This window comes from Puma concolor, chromosome A2, assembly GCF_028749965.1.
Source record: "Puma concolor isolate L17-30 chromosome A2, mPumCon1.1.hap2, whole genome shotgun sequence".
Taxonomy (NCBI): Eukaryota; Metazoa; Chordata; class Mammalia; order Carnivora; family Felidae; genus Puma; species Puma concolor.
This window is the reverse complement of record NC_141668.1, coordinates 35303739-35328198: the sequence shown is the minus strand read 5'-3', so window position 1 is coordinate 35328198 and position 24460 is coordinate 35303739. Positions and strand designations below refer to the sequence as shown.

Here is a 24460-nt window from a genome sequence, read left to right as displayed (position 1 = left end):
AATTTTGTGTAGATCTTATTTACATATTTTAAAGTGATAGTGTATGTTATATAAACCTAAAAATTGGTATTTTAAACCTGTTCTTATGAAGAATGTAAATTTTGTTCATCAATGGCTGTCAAGACTATAATGGTAGTTGATCTAAGTCTGTTCAAATTAGAATCAGCACATCATTGTTAGAAGAAAAATGTTAAAGTGATCAACTATACATTATTAGGATGTCAGATGCCTGGTTAGAATAAATCTCACTCGAGAACAATTTCTGTGCTGCATATTTCCATGGAAAACTCCCTAGAATAAAAAAATTTCATCAGCTATTGGGATTGTGTACAATGTAAGTTATAGGAGAATATAAACAATTAAAATTTGAGATATTAGGTTCTTTTAAAAGCTGGTTTATTTAGCAAGTTTTAGGAAACAACGGCAATTGTTTTAAATAATGAAGGTAGTGGAAACCTCAGCCCATGCAGAAATGATGGTACAGTTCTTTATTTGTAAGGAGCTAAAATTTTTCAGGGAGTTTTTTAATTACAAGACTTTCATGGATCTTCCCTGTGCCACTTTTTTAAGGGACATAGAAGTTAGGCAACATGTCTGTTGTGGTTCTGAAACATTAAGTCACTAGACACAAAATAGTTTTCATGGACTAGAATATTTCAGCTCCTGATGTGCACACCATTCAGTGGTGCTCACAGTGGGCTGTGGAGAGAGTTGCAGTGCCCTCTGCTGGGCATGGTTCTAACTGTACAATCTTTAAAAATCTTAAAAAATCTTTAAAAACCTTTTTAGTTTGAACATACAGTTGCCAAAAACTGCTAATGAGATTTTTAAAGCTCATTCCTAAGTGATAGCACCTTTTCTCCAAAGCAGAAGGTTGGTTTAGAGTAATTATTGTTTGTGCTATATTTTTTTTTATTACAGATCACTATAATCTGAGATTTTCAGATTTAAAAAAATGTCAGAGAAGAGCAGATTTCTGTGGCATGAAAATCACTTTTTAATTTTAATTTTTTTCATTTACTTACCTTGATAGACTCTGAGAATCTGTTAAGAGCCATAAAAGACTATGGTTTTGCCATAGTCTCCAACCTAGCTTGAGTTTATATGCTTCATCCAGGTGGTATTACTTAGTAAATCCGTCTTCTTCCTGGCATGAACACATCTCTCCCTCAGAATTCTTGGTAATTCTCTGAATTTTTCACCATAGCTGGAAGGCTGGAGGGCAGGTGCTTTTGACCTCCAGATAGCCATTTTCAGTACAGTCTTTGAGGTAAAAGTCTGGTTTTCAGTACAGTCTTTGAAGCAAAAGTCTGGTTGTCTTGAGTGTAATGAAGATCCCAGGTCTGGTCCAAGGCCACAGACTGCTGTGACTGCAGTGGACATGGAGTCCCAAGATCCTGTCCACTTAGCTTCCTCCTCTATCTTCATGGTAACCCTTGACTTCCAGGACTCTAAGGGCTTCATGGAGCACATTGTGAAAATCAGAGTTAAATTATTCTCCACATTTTACCAGCCTGACTTCTATTCAGCCACAAGAATGGTCTTGAAAATGGATACTGTTGTGTACTTCCCAATAGCTTAAGAACCCTCACTGCTTTCTACTCCTGCTTGCTTGTCCAGTCTCCTCTCCAACTTCTTTTCCAAGTAGCCTCTGTTTTAACTGCTGAGATATATGCTGCTCCCTGGAACTTGTGTGTTTTTGGGTATGTTTCCTTCAGCTGGAAAAACCCTACATTTCACTATGATGAAACAAAAGTCCTTCCTATTCTTCAAGTCTCTGTCAAGCATTACCTCTGAGAACTCTTCCTTGATCCCTGTATTAGCTCAGGCTTCCACAGCAAAATACCATAGACTGGGTGGGTTAAACAACAGATATTTATTGTCTTCTAGTTCTGGAGGCCAGAAGTTCAAGAAGTTCAGTATCGGCATGGTTGGGTTCTGGTAAGAAACCTCTTCCTGGTTTGCAGATGGCCAGCTTCTCTCTGTGTCCTCACATGTCCTTTTCTCTGTGCATGCATATGGAGAGAGAAAGATATCTTCTCTCTTCTTCTTGAAGGCCACCAGTCCTATCAGATTAGGACCCTACTCTTATGACCTCATTTAACTTTACCTTCTAAAAGCTCTATTTACAAATACAGTCACATGGAGGGTTAGAGCTACAACATATGAATTTGGGGGGACACAATTCAGTCCTTACCACCCTCTTCCTACTTCTGCATACCCCCAAGTAAAGGGTCATTTTTGGCCTTGGCACCTTATATATTTGTAGGAGCCAGCAAATAAATAAGACCTTACTATCTTCATCATTCAGATTTCCTGTTGGCATCTTCCATTGCTGGGGACAAGGTAGCCCACTGCTGCAGTCCTTAGGGGTCAGCCTCCTATAGCATGGCCCAGGGTACCATGCAGAAGGGTGCGGAATGAATGTAGAGAGTGAATGGAAGAGATTCAGTAGGCATGACTGCCTGTCAAGGTGTGTCACAACAGTTATAAAAAACTAAAAATAAATTCTTAGACTTATGGAAGTTTAGAGTAAAACTTGGAACTCAGTTAGCCAAACCTCATTTTATAGATCAACGACCTAAAACCCAACGAAGTTAAAATGACTTATTTGAGCCTATTAATTATTAATAAGAAATATAATTTATAAAAATGTCCTATGTGTCACATGCTAATAAGCACTTGTAATGATTTTCTATGCTGCACAACAAATTACTCCAAATTAGCAGGTTAAAACAACACCTATTAATTCACTAAACATCCATTTATGCATTCGGTCAGAAGTCAAGGCAGGCTTAACTGGATGCTCTGCTTAGGATTTCAAAAGGCTTGAAATCAAGGTTTTGGCCAGATTGAGGTCTAATCTGGAAATTGGGAGAAGAATCTGCTTCCAGACTCATTTGTAATGTTGGTAGAATTCACTTCCTTCATTTCCTGTGGTTGCAGGCATGAGGTCCCTGTTTATTTGCTGGCTGTCAGTCAGGGGCTGTTCCCAGCTTCTAGAAGCCACTCACATTCCTTGGCACATGGCCATCTCTGTCTTCAAAGTCAATAACGTGCTTGGAATCCTTTCTGTGCCTTAAATCTCTCCGACTTCCTATTCTGCTCCCAGCCAGAGAAAACTTATGTTTTTTAAGGGCTCATGTGATGAGATTTGGCACACCTAGATAATTTCTCTTTGCCATACCATAGTAACATAATCATGAGATTAACACCAGAGAATGCAGGTCATAAGGGCTGTCTTAAACTTCTGCTTATCATAGCACTTTACATACTTGGTTGTTACTAATCTTCATACTATCCTTTGGGATAAGTGATAGTATTCCCATTTTATATATGAGAAATCAAACACTGAGGGAAGTTAAATGACTTACCAAAGGCAAGGCTTATAGGTGGCAGAGCTAGAATTTGGACTCAAAGCTTGCCAAAACCTTCCTCCTCAACCATCTCTCTAGACAGCAGAACAGAAACTAGAACCCATGTTTACACGCTCATGACCAGTGAACTTTGGACTGCACCAGGCTCTCTTCTCTATAGTGTGGTGCTTTTGTGACATATGTCTTTTTTGGACAATGATGCTTTATCTGTGAGCACTCTCTTTCTTCACTCCATCAATAATTACAAGACTAGGAGAAAATAAAAGGTTGAGGATGTCTGATACTTACCAAATGAGAGCTATACTATCTTCTGGACACACTGTCAAGTAAAAGTAATATTTAGAGCTAACAAATATTTATGAAATGTTAAGATGCAAACCCAAGATTTCAAGTTTATAATCAATTATTTCATATGAAAGTATAGTAATATTATTTGGAATAATAGATCATTTATTATGTAAGCAATAAAATTATTCTTTTGTCTTATCTTCCATAAATCCATCTAATAAAACAGTAGCATCTTAAAAGAAAAATGTTACTTGAATATAGCATACATCTGTTCAGAGAATTTCCGATTGGCTTAGGGCTGGCTGAAAACTAAAAATTCCACACCATAAATGGATTAATCCTTGTGTTGAATTCTGTAACAAGAGGCCCATGCTTAAGTCCATATAAGTATATCCCTCTTATAAACGGGCAGCTTCCAGCCCTTTTAAAATATGGTTTGTAGTAGTGCCATGACCATACCTTTAAATCACTGTGAGTGCTGGCAGCATGTCAGAGCACTCCAGTTGCTACTACTTGCCTTGTAAAAACAAAAAAAATATATATATATTTTACAAATAGTGATACAAAAATAATTTTTCTTTGGGGTTGGGGATGGAGGATAGTTTCTTGTCTGCTTCCAGCTTGAAACTGTAAATCTATGTATTTTTCTGAGGCAGTACCTTTGGTACAGTTTGGCATTCCCTCTCCTGGATTTAACTCAAGAAATCTGAAGTTGTAATGTAAAAATTTGAGTTTACAGTCCTGATTTGTCATTCATATTAACCTTTGCGTGTGTATGTGTTAACATGCTCAACTTTTTTTTTACAAAGAACTTTTTCATACAAATAATCCTCCTCCCCTTCTCACTCTCTCAGACTACATTTGCATTTTTTTTAAAAAGTCATAAAAAAGATCATTTTAAATAAACTTAATTCTGAATTCGCCTCCCTTCTTTCTTCCCCCACATAACTTTTATTAACATCCTATGGAGAATTTGGGGACAAGTGCTCTAGGACAGTTTAGAAGATTTAGAGATTTGGCAACTGTGCTAAGTATGCTAACTGACTTACAACTCCCCCCAAAATTGCTATCAAATAAATGTAGTAAACAGGCTATCTGTCTGCATATATCATCAAAAATTACTGGTGGAGCATCTGAGGAAAGATACTAAACAAACCATACATGTTTGTACATACCCCAGCAACGTGAGTACTGTGCTCACCCATGCCATTGTTGTCTTGTTATAAGTTGGCATAAAACCAGTTTTTTAAAGTTCTTCATTTTCTTAAGGATGGAATCTGCGTTATTTCAGGTTGAAATTAATTATGTGATAAATATCCTACTCATTCTTATGCTTTTTCTTGGATACCAAGAAAATCCCCCAATTCCTCAACAGAATTTTCCTCTCAATTAACTTACAGGCTGTCTTCCTAATGAGTTTAAAAGTTCTTAAAAGATATTTGTAAAAATAAAGTTTTCCAATTTAAATATGGGTGATTCAAATGTAAAACACTGTAGACTAAAAACCCCCAAAATTAATTATTAAAAAAAATTTTTTTTAACTAGTAAATAGCATAGATTTAAGTATTAAATAGCATACGTTTCTGTAATGGATAGTTCCTGGCACCTGGCCCAGATTTTATAGGTTTCTTTCTTGAATTGTGGTTTGTGGCTATCCCTTTTTGTTGTAAAAATGGAGCTCCAGGGTAAGGGGTCTGGAAGGGTTGTGGTCACTCCAGCTGTTGTCATGATGACAACTCTAACTGAAAAACCATCCCACCCCTGCTGAGTCACATTCCTGCCAAGTGCTCTTTACCACAGACCACCATGTTGCGGCAAGGATGCAGATGGGGTTTATAATGTATTTGTGATTTTAAAAGCTATCATGAATCAATCAGGTTTTCCCCACTTTGAAAGCTGAAAACTTCTTTTTCCTGCTGCTATTGGTATATTGCTTTAACCGATTTTACTTGCTTAATAAGGTATGTTGGGTTGGTGAGGGGTGGATGGGGAAAATATATATATTCTCAGAATGTAAATCTCCCCAAAATGGCTGATATAAGTAATAAGAAAAAGTATAGAGATGGCTTTTATATCATTGGTTAATATACCTTTTTATGTATAACATTTTCATAGTAAATATAATTTATTTACTCATGTTACAGTTTGTCATAGCTTGTGAATTGAAAACCAGAAGGCTTTTTTTTCAGGTGCTTTTTTGTCTTTCAAATTCTAAAATCTAGTTCCCCTTATTTTCTGGTGTACATGTTGTTCTGGAATAGAACTGGATAATAAACATTTCCAGAGGAAATCCATACCTTTCATCACATATCCTTGTAACATGATTACTTCCTCCCATAGTCAGTCACTTTACTAATTATTAGGATGCATGCTATAGTTCACAGCCATATAAGGATCTATTTATCTATATTAGGAACTAAATTCCCACCCTGACATTTTCCCCTCAGTAAAGTATGATTTTAAACTTGATCCAAAAGTAATGTGATGGTTTTATAAATAATTATATCATTTTTGTTAACTGATGAACAAGAATGAAGAACATACTGTAATAGAACAATATACTCCTTTCCACTGGGTGGGAGTATGAGATAACCAGATATAAGAGTCTTTTATAGCTGAACTAGAATCTGCAGACTCTTCAGATGCTTACCAAATAAAGATTTCTGACCAATTTGTGCACAAGGAAATTAGTTTGCCCCCCTAGCCTTCATATCTCTGACTCTGTCCCTCTCTGTCTCAGTCTCTTTCTGGGACTGCACATGTCAGATCTGATATTTTTGGTTTGGACACCTCACCTTAAGAAAACAGGACACAAAAATCTGTAATTATTTAATAATTTGTTATCTAGTAAAGAGATCAATCTAATAAATATTTAGTTGTTTTTCCTAGTTTTTTTGGTGTAGAGAAATCCAATTTTATTTATTTTAAATCCAGAATGCTTCTTAAACTCTTATACTGATGTTAATACATTTGTATGATCAATCATTGCATCTGTGATTAACAACAGTTTAACTTTTCCTTTCTGATGAATCCTTATAACTTCTATTTCTTTGATTTTTCTTACTTCTCTGATTAGTACCCACAGGACTATGTGAATGAAGTGATGGCAAGGTTGCTTCCTTGCTTCACATCCTAAAATGAATGCACTAATGATGTGTGCTGAGTTTGAGCTTTTTTTCCAGAAACCCATTCTGAAATCCTGTCTAGTTTCCTTCTATAGCTAAAATGAATAAACAAAATATAATCAGAAGGGATGTTGAAATGTATTGAATGTTTTTTTTCCTGCATCTTACAAGAAGCAAACATTTGCTTTATTAGTTTCTGCTATTATCTTTATTTTCCTTCCATGTACTTCAGGCTTATTTTTTCTAATTTTTTTTTAACTTCCTGAGTTAATTAATTTTATTCTCTCTTCTTTCTAACTTGAGCATGTTAGCTGTCCCTTTATCCTAAGCACCCCTTTAGTTGTGTTCTGCATTTCAAGAAGTAATAGTTTTGTTTTCTTTTTTCTCAAAAATGCTATTTCTTTTCATTTCTATTGTGATTGATTCAATATTAAATTTTTTAGGAGTCTTTTAAAAGTATTTTCTTTTTTTTAAGTTTATTTATTTTGAGAGAGAGACAAAAAGAGAAAGAGAGAGAGAGATCAGGGGAGGGGCAGAGAGGGAGGGAGACAGAGAATCCCAAGCAGGCCCCATGCTGTCAGCACAGAGCCTAATGTGGGGCTCAAACCCATGAGCCGTAAGATCGTGTCCTGAGCTGAAGTCGGATGCTTAACTGAGCCACCCAGGCACCCCAAAATTACTTTCTAGTTACTTTTTTGCTGTTGATGTCTAGCATAATTATATTCTGTTCAGATAATGTGGTTGATAGTGATTCCTTGGGCATTTATTTTTTTTATTTTTTCATTTTTTAAATGTGTATTTATTTTTGAGAGAGAAACAGAGCGTGAGTGGGGGAGGGGCAGAGAGAGAGGGAGACGCAGAATCCGAAGCAGGCTTCAGGCTCTGAGCTGTCAGCACAGAGTCTGATATGGGGCTTGAACTCATGAACCATGACATCATGACCTGAGCTGACATCAGAAACTCAACTGACTGAGCCACGCAGGCGCCCCCTCCTGGGCATTTGAGACTTTGTCTATGGCACAGTATGTGTTCAGTTTTCTGAAGTGTTTCAAATGTTCCCCAAAAGAATGTGTTCCCCAGTCACTGGATAAGATATTTTTTATGTGTCTGCTTGATCAGGCTTATTGTGTTACTCAAATCTTTATTTCTAATTTTTTAGCATTACTATAATAAGTTTGTCTATTTCTTAAAGTTTTGGTGTCTTGCTTATATAATTTGAATTTAGGTTTTTAGACTATATTAATTTTAGAATCGTTACATCATAGAGGTGATTTTAAACTTCTGTCACTATGTAGGCACACTCTTTACTACAGATTAAATGAAAGCATTAAAGTCCAAAGTGCATGATTTTAATATAGGTGCCTAACTTACTTTTTGTTGGTATTTGCCTGATGTATCTTTTTACGTCTTTACACTTTCATCCTTTCTGTGTCCTTAAATTTTAAGTGTTTCTTCCGAGTTGTGTATAGTTTGATTTTGTTGTATTATCCAGACTGAAATCCTTTGTCTTTTAACTGGAGAATTGAGTCTGTTTATTGTGACTTTTGGTATATTTGGATTATATCAACCATCTTAATTTGTGCTTTCTAAATGTCCTAATGTCCTAAGTTTCTTTTTTCCTCCTCTCTTACTGCCTTCTGTTTAATTAATTGAGTTTTATATTTTCATTCCATTTTCTCTATATGTTTGAAATTATATGTAGTATTTCCTTCTTTAGTTTTCTAGATAGTTTAAAACACATGCTTTAACAACATCTCATGTTAATCTACATCTTCAATATCTTCCTGAACAATGTAAGAATATTCGAATGGCTTTTAAAACTCTCACCTCCTCCCTCTGATTTATATATTCTTTTTGCCCTATATTTACTTCCAGCTTAGGTTTTTAACACCACAAAGTCTCTCTACTTCACTATTTTCCTCTGTCACCTTCTCCAGCTTCTGCTTCTTTGCCAGACTCCTTCCTTCCTCCAGTCCTCTACCTTTTCCCTCTATTCTTGCCCAGGAGATGACAGTGATCTATTCAACTTATATGCAAATGTGTCGTACCCTGATTCCCAAATTTATATTTTCTACCAGGCTACAGTTTTTAACACTAGATCTCTATATCCTACAATCTACTTGATACCTTTATACTGTTTCATAGGCATTTCAAACTTTTCAGTAGTTGAATTTTGGAGGACTTTCATCAATCTTCCCCTAATACCTAAGATCTATTCTTCTTTTACATTTATTGTCTTAATAAGTTACATTTCTTCTACTAGCTTACTCATCTTGGAAACCTGGGTTCATTTTTTGACAGACTGGGCCTTCCCTTTACCATCACTACATCCAAATGAACCACAAAGTTTAGTCAGTTTTACATTCAAGGAGATCTTAAATCTGTTACTTTTTTTTTTTTAATCTGCACTGTTAAATACTCTAGTCCAAGCTATAACACATCTTATGTAGACTACAACAATAACCATCCAAGATGTAAATTCCACTTGTGAAGTAGTCCCTGTTACTTAGAACCATGCCATTGCAAACCGGATGCACCACTGACATGTTAATTGGTCTCCCTACTTCCAATTATGTCTACCCCTAACCCATTTTCCATATTATAAGTATTACAGATCTAATTGTGTTATCCATTACCTAAAAGCCTTCAATGCCTCCTGCTTATTCTTAGAGTGAAAGCCAAATTCTTTAATGTATCCTACAAGTCCCTGCATGATCTCATGCCTGCCTACCTCTCCAACCTTGTCACTCCCCATTTATTTACCTCACTGCAATCATACCAGCCCTCTCAGACCATGGGACCTAAGGGCACAAGCTCTTTCCTAATTCAGGACCACCACAAATACTCTTTCTACTCAATATTTGGAGGCTTTTCTTCTTCTTTCTTTACCCCATCTCAAATACACACACACACACACACACACACACACACACACACACACACACAAACATATTTCATGCTTGTTTTATACATCCTTCAGACCTCAACCTAAATATATTACTTTCTTATGGAATTTGTTTTTATGGAGTCCTTTTCTCACCAGTTCCAAGTCAAAATTATACCCTCTCAAAGTGCCTTGTACTTTTCTTTCCTATCACAAATGCAGTAATAGGGCATATCAATAAAGTACATTGTTTAGCACATGGACACTCATATATGTTGCATTAAAGAATGATTACCTGCTAGACCAGATTGGGGAAGGGGAGTGGTGTCTTTCATTTAGTGGTATCTTTCATTTCATTTCTTGAAAAGTCCAGAGACTTTCATTTATCTTTTTTTTTATACATAAGAAAGCACATAGTAAGTGGTCACTGAGTGTTTGAAGAAGTAAAAGAAAGGAAAGGAAAGAAAGAGAAAGGAAAAAGGAAATAGGAAATGAAAAAGGAGAGGAAAGGAAATAGAAAGGGGACAGGAAAGGAAATGAGGAAAGCTAAAGCTAAATCTAGGATAATAGTCCTTAATCAGAAGAGTTATATCAGCCTCCCTCTCACTTAAAAAAAAAACAAAAAAACAAAAAACTTGGGTAATGACTATGAAATAAATGTTACCATGCAATAAAATATGAAACCTCTTTCTATGATAGTGTTTTGGTGATTTTATTTACTTATCTATTTAAGAAAATGAGGAATGTTCAGACATGCCCCCTTGAGCATACACTTAATCAAAACCTAACTTTTTAAGGTTTTATAAAGTGAAGGTACATTTTTATGTTTCCTTGCTTAAATTTATGGATAGGTACTTAGAATCCCCACCCAGTGGCTTGCCTTTCTGTACCATTATATGGAATGCATATAAAAGTATTTTATAAACTATAAATATTTGAGTATATTTACTTATTGATTAGGTATAATTAGTTATTGCTTACTTATCTCCAAACTTATAGAAAAATATGTCGTAACTGCAAGTGTGGCCAAGAAGAGCATGACGTCCTCTTGAGCAATGAAGAGGATCGAAAAGTGGGAAAACTTTTTGAAGACACCAAATATACCACCCTGATTGCCAAGCTAAAAACAGATGGAATTCCCATGTATAAACGCAATGTTATGATACTGACCAATCCAGTTGCTGCCAAGAAGAATGTCTCCATCAATACAGTTACCTACGAGTGGGCTCCTCCTGTCCAGAATCAGGCATTGGTAAATAATAAGGGGAAGGGCCATCTCTTTGTTAAAGTTCTGAGGCTACTTATTTAGGGCAGTCCTTTAGTGAGCTAATCAACCCCAAGTCCATTATTTTTCTGGGGTTCTTGTTACTTTGACTTCCAACTGCTATTGGTTTTTTAAAACTAAGATTAGATACTTCATAGAATTTCTTGACTACTTAGATATGTTAATCTTTTTGAGCGAATGGTCTGACATTCTTAATAATTAGATGAAAACAGATGTTTTGTATAAATCTAGTAACTTCTAGCTTACTCTTGAGAAGATTTCTCTTAAGATAGCGAAGAATATGTAAAGAATAGAATTTTCTGTCATTTTTTTTAGAATGAAACAATGTTAAACAGTATATTTTACTATGTAAGGCCAAAAAAGGGCAATTTTGTGTCAAACTCCCTTTACTGTTAATAACAACTAAATATGACATTTGGAAGTCTTTTAAGAAAATTAGTTAAAATCATTCAAGTGAACCTTGTGATAATATTTTTTTTTTTTTTTTTAAATTTTTTTTTTTTTTTTTCAACGTTTATTTATTTTTGGGACAGAGAGAGACAGAGCATGAACGGGGGAGGGGCAGAGAGAGAGGGAGACACAGAATCGGAAACAGGCTCCAGGCTCTGAGCCATCAGCCCAGAGCCTGACGCGGGGCTCGAACTCACGGACCGCGAGATCGTGACCTGGCTGAAGTCGGACGCCCAACCGACTGCGCCACCCAGGCGCCCCGATAATATTTTTTATAATGGTGAAAACACTGTTGATCTATACAGGCCATTCTAAACATCTAAACGTGCCTTCTAAAAATTTATGTTCTCTTGCAAATATACATTTGTATATTTAGCTCAAGTAGACATTAGTAAGCAAAATCTTTTATAAGCTGAAAAAAAGCTTTCATATCATGGAGAAAAATGTGTTTCTTTTTACTGAACTAAATCTATTTGCTGTACCTTTTTTGAATGTGTTTTCATCTCAACATATTTATATTACGAAGACTGTTACAAATGGATAAAACACTTTTCTTTCTTAAATAACTCGCTTCTGATGTGTATTATAAAATATTGCTTGTCTAATGGCCAGACCATCTCCCAGTTAACACTGGTCTCGTTGTGGCTCAGGCCAGGCAATACATGCAGATGCTGCCGAAGGAGAAGCAGCCCGTGGCAGGCTCAGAGGGGGCACAGTACCGAAAGAAGCAGCTGGCAAAGCAGCTCCCTGCACACGATCAAGACCCTTCAAAGTGCCATGAGTTGTCTCCCAAAGAGGTGAAGGAGATGGAACAGTTTGTGAAGAAATATAAGAGTGAGGCTCTGGGAGTAGGAGATGTCAAACTTCCCCGTGAGATGGACACGCAAGGCCCCAACAGAATGCTCCTCCCTGGAGGGGACAGAAGCACCACGGCAGCAGTGGGGGCCATGGAGGGCAAATCGGCCGAACACAAAAGAACTCAGTATGTAAGTAGAGAGGTCACACCGTTGGCTCAATTGGTGTATTTACTGGTTATTGCCCTTTCTTTGAACATTTTTTTTGAGGAGCCATTCCTCTGTTTTCCAAAAGGGTAGGTGAAGGAAATAAATTAAAATTCAGTTTAGGTTTATTTTAGCAAATCATCATGTTGGAAACCTCTGTCTAAAGCGAGGTTTTCTGATTATCTGTTGCCAAGGATAATTGGGAGTTGTATGTGTACATGGTAGTTAGCATTGGTGTCATGCTGGAATATGACATACTAATATAGAATCTATTTCTAAACATAATTTTGGTGTTAATTGTTTATCTCTTCCCACAAACAAGAATAATATATGCTTTGGTTAACTCAGTTTTGTTTGTGAGAACATGCCTAAAATTCAAATTTAAATTTATGTGAGTATACAGTTGACCCTGAAAAATGGGCTTGAACTGTGCATGTCCACTTATCACAGATTTTTTTAATTAATACAATATAGTACTATAAATGTATTTTCTCTTCCATAGGATTTTCTTAATAATTTCTTTTTTCTAGTTTAGTTTATTGTAAGAATACATTACATAATACATATAACATACAAAATATGTGTTAATGGACCATTTATGTTATTGGTAAGGCTTCCAGTCAACAGTAGACTATTAGTAGTTAAGTTTTGAGGAAGTCAAAATTTATATGTGGAAAAGAAAGTTATTCATGGATTTTTTACTGCATTGGGGAGTCAGCACCCCTAACCCCTGTGTTGTCCAAGGGTCAACTATATAGTCAATCATATTTTTAAAAAATCTCTTAGAGAAATTGAAGTCTTTTTTTATGCCTTGAAAGTAGAAGAGAATTATGATACAGATGAACAAAAAGTAAGAGCCAAACTTACTGTAATATATTTCCCATAGATCCAACCAATAAGGCTTAGCAAGAAAAGGTAATAATAAGCTCTAAGGTAACCATTTTGAGAGAACCCCTTAAAAATTGTGGTGAAAGTTACTGTTAGCCCTTTTCTGTAAGTGACTTTAATTAAGGAAACAGTGCTCTGTTACCAGCAGGGCACAAAAATTAGGTTTGAAGAGACTGGAGGAAGCCAAGGGAGCCCACTTCCTGGAAGTAAGAACACCTGGTTGTCTCCATGGACAAATTACTAATGTTAGTAGAAATCATCTCTCTTGTAAATTTTTTCTCCGAATTCCTGGTAAACTGATGATGAGAAATGCCCAGGTTACGATGACCACATTGTTTTGGATGGCTTCCCTTTCAGTCCTGCTACTGCTGCAAACTGAGTATGAAGGAGGGTGACCCAGCCATCTACGCTGAAAGAGCCGGCTATGATAAACTGTGGCACCCGGCTTGTTTCGTCTGCAGTGCCTGCCAGGAACTCCTGGTCGACATGATTTATTTCTGGAAGAATGGGAAGCTATACTGTGGCAGACATTACTGTGACAGTGAGAAACCACGATGTGCCGGCTGTGATGAGGTATGTTCTCTGTGGCCACCGCAGGCAGGCTACTTCTTGTACCTCCATAGAGTCCCCTTATCATCTAACAAGGCCATCCTTAGCAGAAAGGTGACATGAATTAACCAAGCATCAGTTGCTTTATTTACATGCAGAGGAGAGGAGATGAGTGGAAAAGAAAATCTTTTAACTTCAGTCATTCTGAGTGACCGTGTTAATTGTGTTGACTAATGAAAGACCGTCTAGAAACAAAAAAGATTGATTTGTGCTAAACTAAATAATAAGCCGAGTGTAAGCTTTAGGTTATTTTTAGACTTTGGGCCCAGGAAAGTAGGTTGATATTATGTGTGGATCTAAAACCTTTATTGATCTAAAGAACCTGGCGTTGTCGTTTGTACCAAAAAGGAAAATATATGATTCATCTTATTTTTGCCCTCTTTTCAGTTAATATTCAGCAATGAGTACACCCAGGCAGAAAACCAAAATTGGCATTTGAAACACTTCTGCTGCTTTGACTGTGACAACATCCTAGCTGGGGAAATATACGTGATGGTCAATGACAAGCCCGTGTGTAAGCCCTGCTATGTGAAGAATCATGCTGTGGTAAGGAGCATTCTAGGCATATGGTCGCCTTGACCTGCTTTAGGACTTTACATTATGCCTTTATTTGACCCTCTCACAAATGAGAAACAGATGGTAATATCCTTAAATAGGAAACATGTAATCCCTACCACAGGGTGTTAAATTTCAGGTAATTCAAAAACAATACATACATTCACTGTGAGCTACCTCAAGATTTCTATCTGTACAGTATATTCTGTAGATTATAAGCACTACTTAGTAATCAAATCCCCACTAAAAAATAGTTCTTTAATGGGAATGAGATTGATTGATTCTCATCATATAGATCAGAGTCATTTACATTAATATTTTTAGGGGCTGTTCATATTCCTTAGCTGTATTTGAGTGTTTATGATTTCTGTTCATGTTCCTAAAGCCCCCCACTAAGGCTTCATTTTTTATTTTTAACCTGGAGATTGTACAATGCCTAGTTCTTAAACCCTCATTGCAAATTGATTTAGTATAACAAAATTTGACCTGTGTGTTTAGATTTATTTGCATCGGCCAAACATTCAAATATTTAATGATAAATATACTTAAAATATAAATATATTTATAAAATATAATATAAAAATACATAAAAAATAAATATATATTTTTTCTTAGCTCTACCCTGCTTACACAGAGCTGCTATTGCATGATGGCCAAGAGATAAGTAATTTAGATAAAGAGTATATAAAGAAAATTGACCATATATGGTAAACCCTTTAATCCAGCAGTATTAAAATGATAGACATTTACTTCTTTATAAGCAGGAAAATATGTACTAGCTAAAGACTCCCATGAGCTATCAAGTAAAGCATAAAAGAATAGAATGAAATATTTATATCATTCCAGGAGTGTGATACTACGGAAAATAAAGTAACTAGTTTTGATGCCAGTGCCAAAATTTTCAACCTTTATACATTCCCGAGTATAGTGCATCATTTTCTGTCAATTCTGCCTTATCAGTAAATCTCAGATCCTCACAGTTACAACTACTCAACATCAGACCTTTATTTTTTGTCATTCGGATTATTGTAGTGACCTCGAATTTGGTCTCCCCACTTCCATTCTTCACCTTGTGCAAAGCCACCTTCTGTTATGATGGAAGATAATCTTTCTGAAATGCAAACGTAATCATCAAGCCTTTTCTTAACAGATCTAGCCCTTTCTTGCCTGCCCAGCCTCTTCTACTAGTTATCTAACACAAAGTTACTCATTTTCTAGTTTATACACTGTTCTTGGTCTTCTATTCATACTAATTCCTTTGTCTGATCCACCCTCCTTCCTATTCCCTATTTTACCTGACATGCTTGTATATTCCCCCAGAATTGATATAGGCTTAACTTTTTTTAGAACACCTTTCTTGATTTTTTGCCCCAAGCTCCACCCCTTTTCTCTGGCCACAATGCCTCTCTGTGTTCCCATGAGTCACATCTGTATGTAATTAATACCACCTATCTGTCTCCTCCCCTAGACTCTAAGTAGCTGGTGGATAGAGCTTGCCTGTTTATTTCCATGTCCTTAATGTCTGCCCTTAGGAAATGTTTGAGTGACTGATTTGTGTTCTAATATTTCTCATTATCTTTGGGATCAACAGGGACCCTCATTGTACTTGGGGAAAAGATAATGAATCACCATGTGGCCTGGTACATAATTTAGCTAAAAACTGCTTCTCTGAATTTTGTTCCTACAGTTTCTCTAAAGGAAAAGAAAGGGTTACCATAATATGTATTTTATTGTAGGGTTGTGTGACCTTGGTCTCAAGGACTAGGATGCAGAACCCATGGGGGCAGAAATTTTGTTTGCTTTGTTTTGTACTTCCAACACTAGAACAGCATAGTAGATACTCAATAAATATTTACTGAATAAAGCTTTAAATAGATGAAGCTGCTTTATTTAACTGTTAGAAGTTTCTCTTCATTATATTGTAACTAACCAACAGAGAGGAATAACCACAGATATTATTAAAAGAGAGAGAGTCTAAATTATTTAGCTTTACAATATGGTGTGATTTCTTTTTTTTTTTTTTTTTTTTTTTTTTTTTTTTTTAAATTTTTTTTTTCAACGTTTATTTATTTTTGGGACAGAGAGAGACAGAGCATGAACGGGGGAGGGGCAGAGAGAGAGGGAGACACAGAATCGGAAACAGGCTCCAGGCTCTGAGCCATCAGCCCAGAGCCTGACGCGGGGCTCGAACTCACAGACCGCGAGATCGTGACCCGGCTGAAGTCGGACGCTTAACCGACTGTGCCACCCAGGCGCCCCTGGTGTGATTTCTTTTAGAAAGTGTACTTTCTCAGTAAGATGCACTGCTGCCCTTTGTCTAAAAGTAAAATGAGCATTTCTCTCCATTGCCTGAACAAGCCAGCACATGGCAAAAAGAGCTACCCATGCCACATACTAAATGGTGTAAAATTTTGAAGATTATCTAGTTCAGAGCATCAGTCTGCTAAGATCTTTTAATCTTCAAACAAACAAACAAATTATGTATAAACCTGAAGGCAAGAGCTGAACTCAAAACAGGGCATTTCTGAGATAAAAATTAACTTGGAAAGAGGGTAATGGGAAATACACCTAGTTTGTCTCTGCATGGTCTCTGGAATTCTGGTCTCAAATGGCCATCCCCTGAATTCAATCTCTGAGATCTCACAGGAACCTCCCGCCAGAGAGCCCATTACAACCAGTGTCATTAGCTTTTTCACATTGTGTATAAATAAACTAAAAGAAGTAGGAGAAATTTAAGGATATAAGAACTAATTGAAATATCAGAGGTTTAAGAACCCAGAAAAATCAAATGCCAAGCAGAAAGTGAAAAACACATTATCCCCTGATTGTTTCCATAATCCCCAGACCCTCAATGAGGCCTAGGCAACTTTCAGATTTATGAAAAATTAGGAGCAGTAGACCTTAGCTGGGACTAAATGTCAGACTTCGGGATGAATGACAAATTATTAGCAAAACTAAATTATACGAAACCACTAACCCTAAATTCCTATACCATTCAGTGTATAGTTCATTTTTTTTAATCTAAATAATTCCGTCAATTTTACATATAATTGAATAGTAGTTATCTCTTTTTGAAAATCACAAATGAAAGGGGCGTCTGGGTGGCTCAGTTGGGTTCAGCGTCCAACTCTTGGTTTCAGCTCAGGTCATGATCTCACAGTTCATGGGATCGAGCCCCGCATCAAGTTCTGCTCTGATGATGCTAAGCCTTCTTGGGATTCTCTCTCTCCCTCTCTCTCTGTCCCTTCCCGACTCACGCTCTCTCTCTCTCTCTCTTTCAAAATAAATATAAAAAAATTCTAAAATCAACATGAGTTTTAAAAGATTATAAAAAGATCCACAAGTATTATTAGAGGAATGAAATAAAGGTATGTCTTGGTCTAAAAGCAAGGGATTAAAAAAAATTGAGTGTGACACGCTTCTGTTTTATACAAGCGCGCTTAAAATATTGAAAAATTAATATGAAACATAAAAACTACATAGAACTACAGTCTAAATAGAAAGCTACAAGATAGGAATATTTGCATAAGCAACTGCTTGCCTGGTACAGCTACAAATTAAGAGTGCATTTGTAATTAAAACACTCTTTTTGTTGTATTCAGGAAGAGTGTATTGACCATGGAGAGAGAATCTCTCCCTTGCTTCTCAGGAAACACTAGGTTGACATAACCTGTGAATTAAGCTGCTATAGTCTCTGTAATTAGAAGCCGTGTAGCTCTATAAAGTATGGAAGGTATATTGCATGTTCGAAGTGGATATTTGTAACAAGGTCTCACATCATACCCTAAACCAGTTTCCCTACTGAACAGTAGCCACATTTTAAGGTCTCCTAAGTAAGGAGGGTAAGGTTAAATGACCTACCTTCAGCTCTCAGTGATTCCTGACAGACATTAAGAAACCAAAGGTGTGGAAGATTAGACATTTTTATGTAATGCAGGACAATTCGTTCCTTTCTTCACTTGTTATAAAAATACTTAAAACAAAACCTTTAGATGGTCACATTCATTCAGAACATGCATAAACAAGGCCTATGGTCTGTCTAGTGTTTTGGAGGTCTTAATAGGGTAGTTTTGTTTTCTCCTATAATACTGAGGGTTGTTCATGTATTTTCTTCATATACATGCTCAGCTAAAGGAGAAAATTATGTATGTGTCTGGGTGTGAATGTGCATGTATGCCATATATTTATTTGTACATAACATACACTGAATGGTACAAAGAATGTAAGTATTAATGTTTTACAATATTAGATTATACATAAATTATGACTTAGAACAGAAACCAGTTAACTACAAGTTATATTTTTAGTGCAAACTAATTATTCTCAAACACTGTCAGTATTTTTAATTGAGTCCTTAATTACCTTGAACATGATTTTCATTTCATACTGTCTAGAAATTAGTGGTGTTAATAATCTCATGTGTCAGAGGTAAAGCTAGTGAAATTACTACTTCAAAGCTTTAAAGAGTGAGGAAAAATCTTTTTTTAAGACTATTTTTTTAAGAGCAGTTTTAGTTTTAAAACATAAGTGAGAGGAAGACCCAGCAACTTCCTGTGTAACCCCTGTGCTCAAACATATATAACATCAGTCATTATCAACATCACTCACCTGAATGCTACATTTTTTACCAAGGATGAATCTACATTGACATATCATAATCACCCAAAGTCCATAGTTTACCTCAGGGTTCATTCCTGGTGTTGTATATTCTGTGGGTTTGGACAAATGTGTAGAACAGGCGAATGACACACATCCATCATTATAATATCATCGAGAATGTTTTCACTGACCTAAAAGTCCTCTGTGTTCTACCTGTTCTTGTCTCCCACCTCCCTATCCCACCCCTGGCAACCACAATCTTCTTATTTTCTCCATAGTTTTACCTTTGCCAAATGTCATACAGGTGGAATCATACAGTATGTTGCTTTTTTAGATTGGCTTCTTTCACTCAGCAATATGCATTTATTCCTCCATGTTTTTCATGGTTTGATACCTCATATCTTTTCAGTACTGGTTAATAGTCCATTGTCTGGATGTACCACAGTGTATTTATCCCTTCACCTACCAAAAGAAATCTTGGTTGCTTCAAATTTTGGCAATTATGAACAAAGATCCTATAAACATCCATGTGCAGGTTTTTGTGGGTCTAAGTTTTCAACTCCTTTAGATAAATACCATGGAGCACAATTTTAGATTTTATGATAAAAGTAGGTTTAGTTTTCTAAGAAACTGTTAAACTATCTCCCAGAGTAGCTATACATTTCGCATTCCCACCAGTAATGAATGAGAGTTCCTGTTGTTCCACATCTTCACCAGCATTTGGTATTATAGGAAAAATCGTAAACTTTTTTTTATAATTACTAAGATGCAGTCTAGTAGAATACGCTGAAAGGAAACTGCTTTGAAACTTGCCATCGAGACTTTCTGCTTCAAACATCATGGGATATCTTACAAGCATCAAATCACCTTTTGGCCTTCACCTGTTATTCCTCACAGTGCTCTACATTTAGACCCCAATTAAGTTGGCTAAAAAGGTTAACCAGAAGGTCACTCTCAGCTGTATATTCTTGAGGTGGCCATTCTCAGTTAAATTTACCATCTGAAAGAAATGTGTTGTTTGTTCCTACATGACAATGTTACCATCACAGTTTGATCTCTCATCCTCTTCTCTTATTTGTGTAATTGACTTAACAGGTTTGTCAAGGGTGCCACAATGCCATTGATCCTGAAGTGCAGCGAGTGACCTATAACAACTTCAGCTGGCATGCGTCCACAGAGTGCTTTTTGTGTTCCTGCTGCAGCAAGTGTCTCATCGGGCAGAAGTTCATGCCAGTAGAAGGGATGGTTTTCTGTTCAGTGGAGTGTAAGAAGATGATGTCTTAAGAGGAAAGCACCAAGCAATATTGAGCCATAGCTATCCTAAGTGGTCTGCATTTCTGCTGTAAAATGCAATTTGGAAAAAATAAACGGGAAAAAAAGGAACTGTAAAGGAAACCAGGAGATTTTGTTCAGTATCTTTCTTTGCTGTTTTTCCTTATCATATTTTTCATCTCAATTTTTAAAACCTGCTTAAGCATTTGATTTTTAAAACAGTAAAGAACTGTTATCTTTGCTTAGCTTTCCATATGTAAAATCTTGGAGGTGGAAGCTTGAGATTTAATTAATCTTCATGTGCCTATCCCTCTTGTGCCAAACACAGTATATATGAACATTTAAAAATTAGTGTTGTTGAATGGAAAGATGCGCATTTTCTAGTTCTGTATTCTTTTCCCCCCTCCTGTGTAAAATGAAAGGAAATTAAACTTGCCCTAATGCCAAGGCTTTACATTTGTTGCCTTATCTTATTCACTGAACTTTGTAGTGATTCACAGTGAATTGTTTTGACAGAAAATAGAAATGCAGCATAGTATGGAGAGCTGTTATCATTTTAATGCCTTTGCTATTTTCTAATTTAGGCAGAGGTGGTTTTATTGCATTTATTTTTCTTTTTATTTTTCTTTCTTTTCTTTTCTTTTTTTTTTCTTCTTTTTTTACTTGTCCTACCTCTCAGCATTCTCTTGGTCAGCTGGTGACCTCTGTCTGTAGCCTTAAGCACATTATTGTCACATGTGACATCCACACATCTTCTATAGATGATTTTTGGCTTAGACATAAAAGCCAAGCCATTCATTTATATTATGTTTTCAATCCAAAGAACATGTATACTTTTTGTACCCAAAAAACTATAACTTGTACTGATTGCACTTGCCTACCATTGTTTGGATAGATTTTTTGCATGAACCCATTCTTTTCTAATGGATACTGTCCTACAACGCTACTAAGCCTGTTCAAGGATATGTATTGAATGTCTTCTTTGACTGTATACTTCCATGCCTAGATATTTCTGTTTATTTTTCCCTATATACTTCCATACAAGGCTATGCAATATAAAAATGAAACTGAATGAATGATATGTATATTCAAAATAAAGTCATTTTCACTTCAACAATTGTACCTTTAGTCTTAATAGCCTTTCTGAGAGCAAAAAAAAAAAAAAAAAAAAGGAAAATACTTTTGCAATTAAGCACTTGTCACAGCAGGGGGCGTTGTCTCCATGGATAAAACCTCATACAAAAATAAAGGCTGTTTCTGACAAGACAGAAACTAGGCTTTTCATGATGGAGAAGGGAAAGTTTTAAATAAATCAAGGCATTTAAGTTGGTTTTCAATTCATGCAAGAGTTTTCTGTTTCAGAAAAGGAAAGTCATTTTCACTGAAGTTTCACTGAAGTTAAGCTATCTGCTTTGAAGATGAATCCCATAAATATTAGTCTTATACTTGAATTGTTTTTTGGTTTTCTAACAATTCTTTATGGCAACCTAATGTGAAAAAGGAAGCAAGTGTGGAATAGTGGGGGATTAATTCTTTCTGGTATTAGTGGATCATGAGATTTTTTTTTTTCCAGTCTAAAGTATTTCTATCATAGTGGGAGTAGTGGTTTTCTCTGGCACATACTCAAAATAATTCGCTTTGGATTTTTTTTTTCCCATCTCATGATTGTCTGGCTGATGGCGCTTTTCTTAAATTCCATACCCCGTCCCACCACTCACACACTATCACTAACATACAGATATATACATTTATACATTATTCTGCACTATGCCTTCCCCAGTCATGAAAAAGTATCTTTTGGGGCTTGAACACATTTCACCTTATCTAAAGGAGTAATCTAATCCTACATACAATTTTATTATTTTTTTTTTTAATGTTTATTTATTTTTGAGACAGAGAGAGACAGAGCATGAACGAGGGAGGGGCAGAGAGAGAGGGAGACTCAGAATCGGAAACAGGCTCCAGGCTCTGAGCCATCAGCCCAGAGCCTGACGCGGGGCTCGAACTCCCGGACCGCGAGATCGTGACCTGGCTGAAGTCGGACGCTTAACCGACTGCGCCACCGAGGCGCCCCATAATCCTACATACAATTTTAAATGGTTGTATCACAAATGTCCATCATTGTCTATAAATATCACTTTATGCTTGCTCTTTTTACCTTTATCTCAAATGAAAAAAATACATTTTCCATACCGTTTTTTTGGTCACAAAGTTGAATAAGTTAACTTTCCCAGGCATGGCTATATGGGAATAAATTGAAGCAACTCCCCTGCATATTAACATGGCTACACTTTACATGTCTGCCCATAGCCTAAAAGAAATTTCCATACAAGAAATTTGACCAAATCCATCATTCACTAATCATGTATGGTTAGTGCATGTATATTAGGCATTACCTAAAAGAATAAACTACTTTACCTGAGAAATACAGAGCCACTGTATTAAGTGGCTGTATTAAGTCTTTACCCTGACTTAATTTTTAGTTTGGTCTTGTAATACAAGAGAATGAACTATAATGAAATGTAATACAAGAGAATGAGTGCCATTTTTAATTGTTAATCAGTTTTGGGTTTGCTTTTTTTTTTTTTTTTTGGAAAAACAAAGTCTCTTCAAAACTTTGTGGTATAAACACTTAACAAAAGACTAAGATTGTTACTAGATTTTCTAAGATTTATTTTTCTTCTAGTATTTCCTTTAGCATTTAAAGTGAGATCCCTCCCTCACCACCATCATTTTATATTTTGCATTTTCTTCAATTCTAAACAATGGTTTACTTGGTATAGGGACCAAAGTTAAATCCTCCCCTTGCAATAGAAAAAAGATAGGGAAGTAATAAATGTTTTTATCTGGATCCCTGCATTGTTTTTCTTAAAAAGTAGACATTGAAGAATAAGCTTTGGATCTACTAATTTCTCATGGGTCAATAAATGGAAATCTTTATCATCCAAATTCCATTTAAGTTCTAATAGAGATCTATCTTATCATTTTGTACTCAGTATAGCAGGCATTTAACAACTATGTCTACACAGCAGCAGACAGACACTCACCCTGGAAGGACTAGACTGGGAAAGAGAAGGCACCAGAATATGAACCATGATGAAGGCACCACAGAGTGTAAGAAAAATGTTTTTTTCCCATCTGCTGAAGCCACCATCTTGGATATTAAAAGGTAAAATGGTGACTTCTGATTCTCTTATTCCCTACTCAGCAGTGAGTACTTGAGAACAGAAGAGTTTCTTTCCTGACCCAGGAAGTTCAGAAGATTATGATACATCAGTTGCTGAAGAAAACTGAGGCAATACATTTATCATCCTTATTGGAAGAATATGACTCTTTAGAATGATTAATCATGAACTCATTCACAGAATCTGCACATATCCTGTTCATCTCGAAGCAGAAATGTGCTTATAACACATGGATTCAGTGATAATTTTGAGAAATCAGTGGATTTCAGTTATTTGATCCCATTAAGAAATACAAGTTGCTCAAGAGACACACTAGCCTATTTGTTGTAGAATATCTTTTTTTTTTTTTATAAGGGCCTGTGAGGTTTGTCCTTTAACCAACTCTAGCTGATATTTCTGAAGTCTTCGAGCATAGATTTCCAAATCTGACTTTGAAATATTTCAGCCCAATTTTACCCGCAAGAGATTCACTATTGACTCATTCTCGAGGAATTTCCAACACACAGTATTTAAGTTCATCCAGCTTCACCATGGTTACCAAAGAGACACCATAACCCAAGATCGGTATTAAGCCTTTGTCTCAAGATGCCCTGGCATATCTGAACTTGTCTCCTGGGTATTCACTTAATTCCTCTGAAAACTTACGACTCCCTCAATGTCTCCATAAAATAGCATTTTACCACAGATTCTTACTCTGCCCTTTCCGGACCTCTCCTGATTTAAATGTTCAATGACAACTTTTTCATATATTTATCAGGATATTTAAATAGCTTTAGCTAATTACTTTGTCTTTTCATGGGGAAAAACATGACATTGTAGCTTCTATTTAATCTGATCATGTATTTTGAAACACTCAAAATAAGATATCATTAACCTTTTATACAAGTTTTGCATGGCATTTTATTCTGACATTTATGAAGGCTGCTATTGATTTTTCTTCAA

At 36.1% G+C, this 24460-nt stretch overlaps 1 protein-coding gene across 2 annotated transcripts in view; it reads left to right on the top strand.

The window, feature by feature from the left end:
- TES (testin LIM domain protein) overlaps positions 1-21450 on the top strand; it is a 47725-nt gene extending 26275 nt beyond the window's left edge. For both annotated transcript variants that reach the window (XM_025929798.2, XM_025929799.2), the window contains exons 3-7: positions 10674-10926; positions 12060-12395; positions 13656-13871; positions 14295-14453; positions 20157-21450. In XM_025929798.2, the coding sequence (XP_025785583.1) occupies positions 10674-10926; positions 12060-12395; positions 13656-13871; positions 14295-14453; positions 20157-20345 (1153 nt within the window). In that variant the 3' untranslated portion in view covers positions 20346-21450. The remainder of the gene's footprint in view (positions 1-10673; positions 10927-12059; positions 12396-13655; positions 13872-14294; positions 14454-20156) is intronic.
- The last annotated feature ends 3010 nt before the right edge of the window (positions 21451-24460 follow it).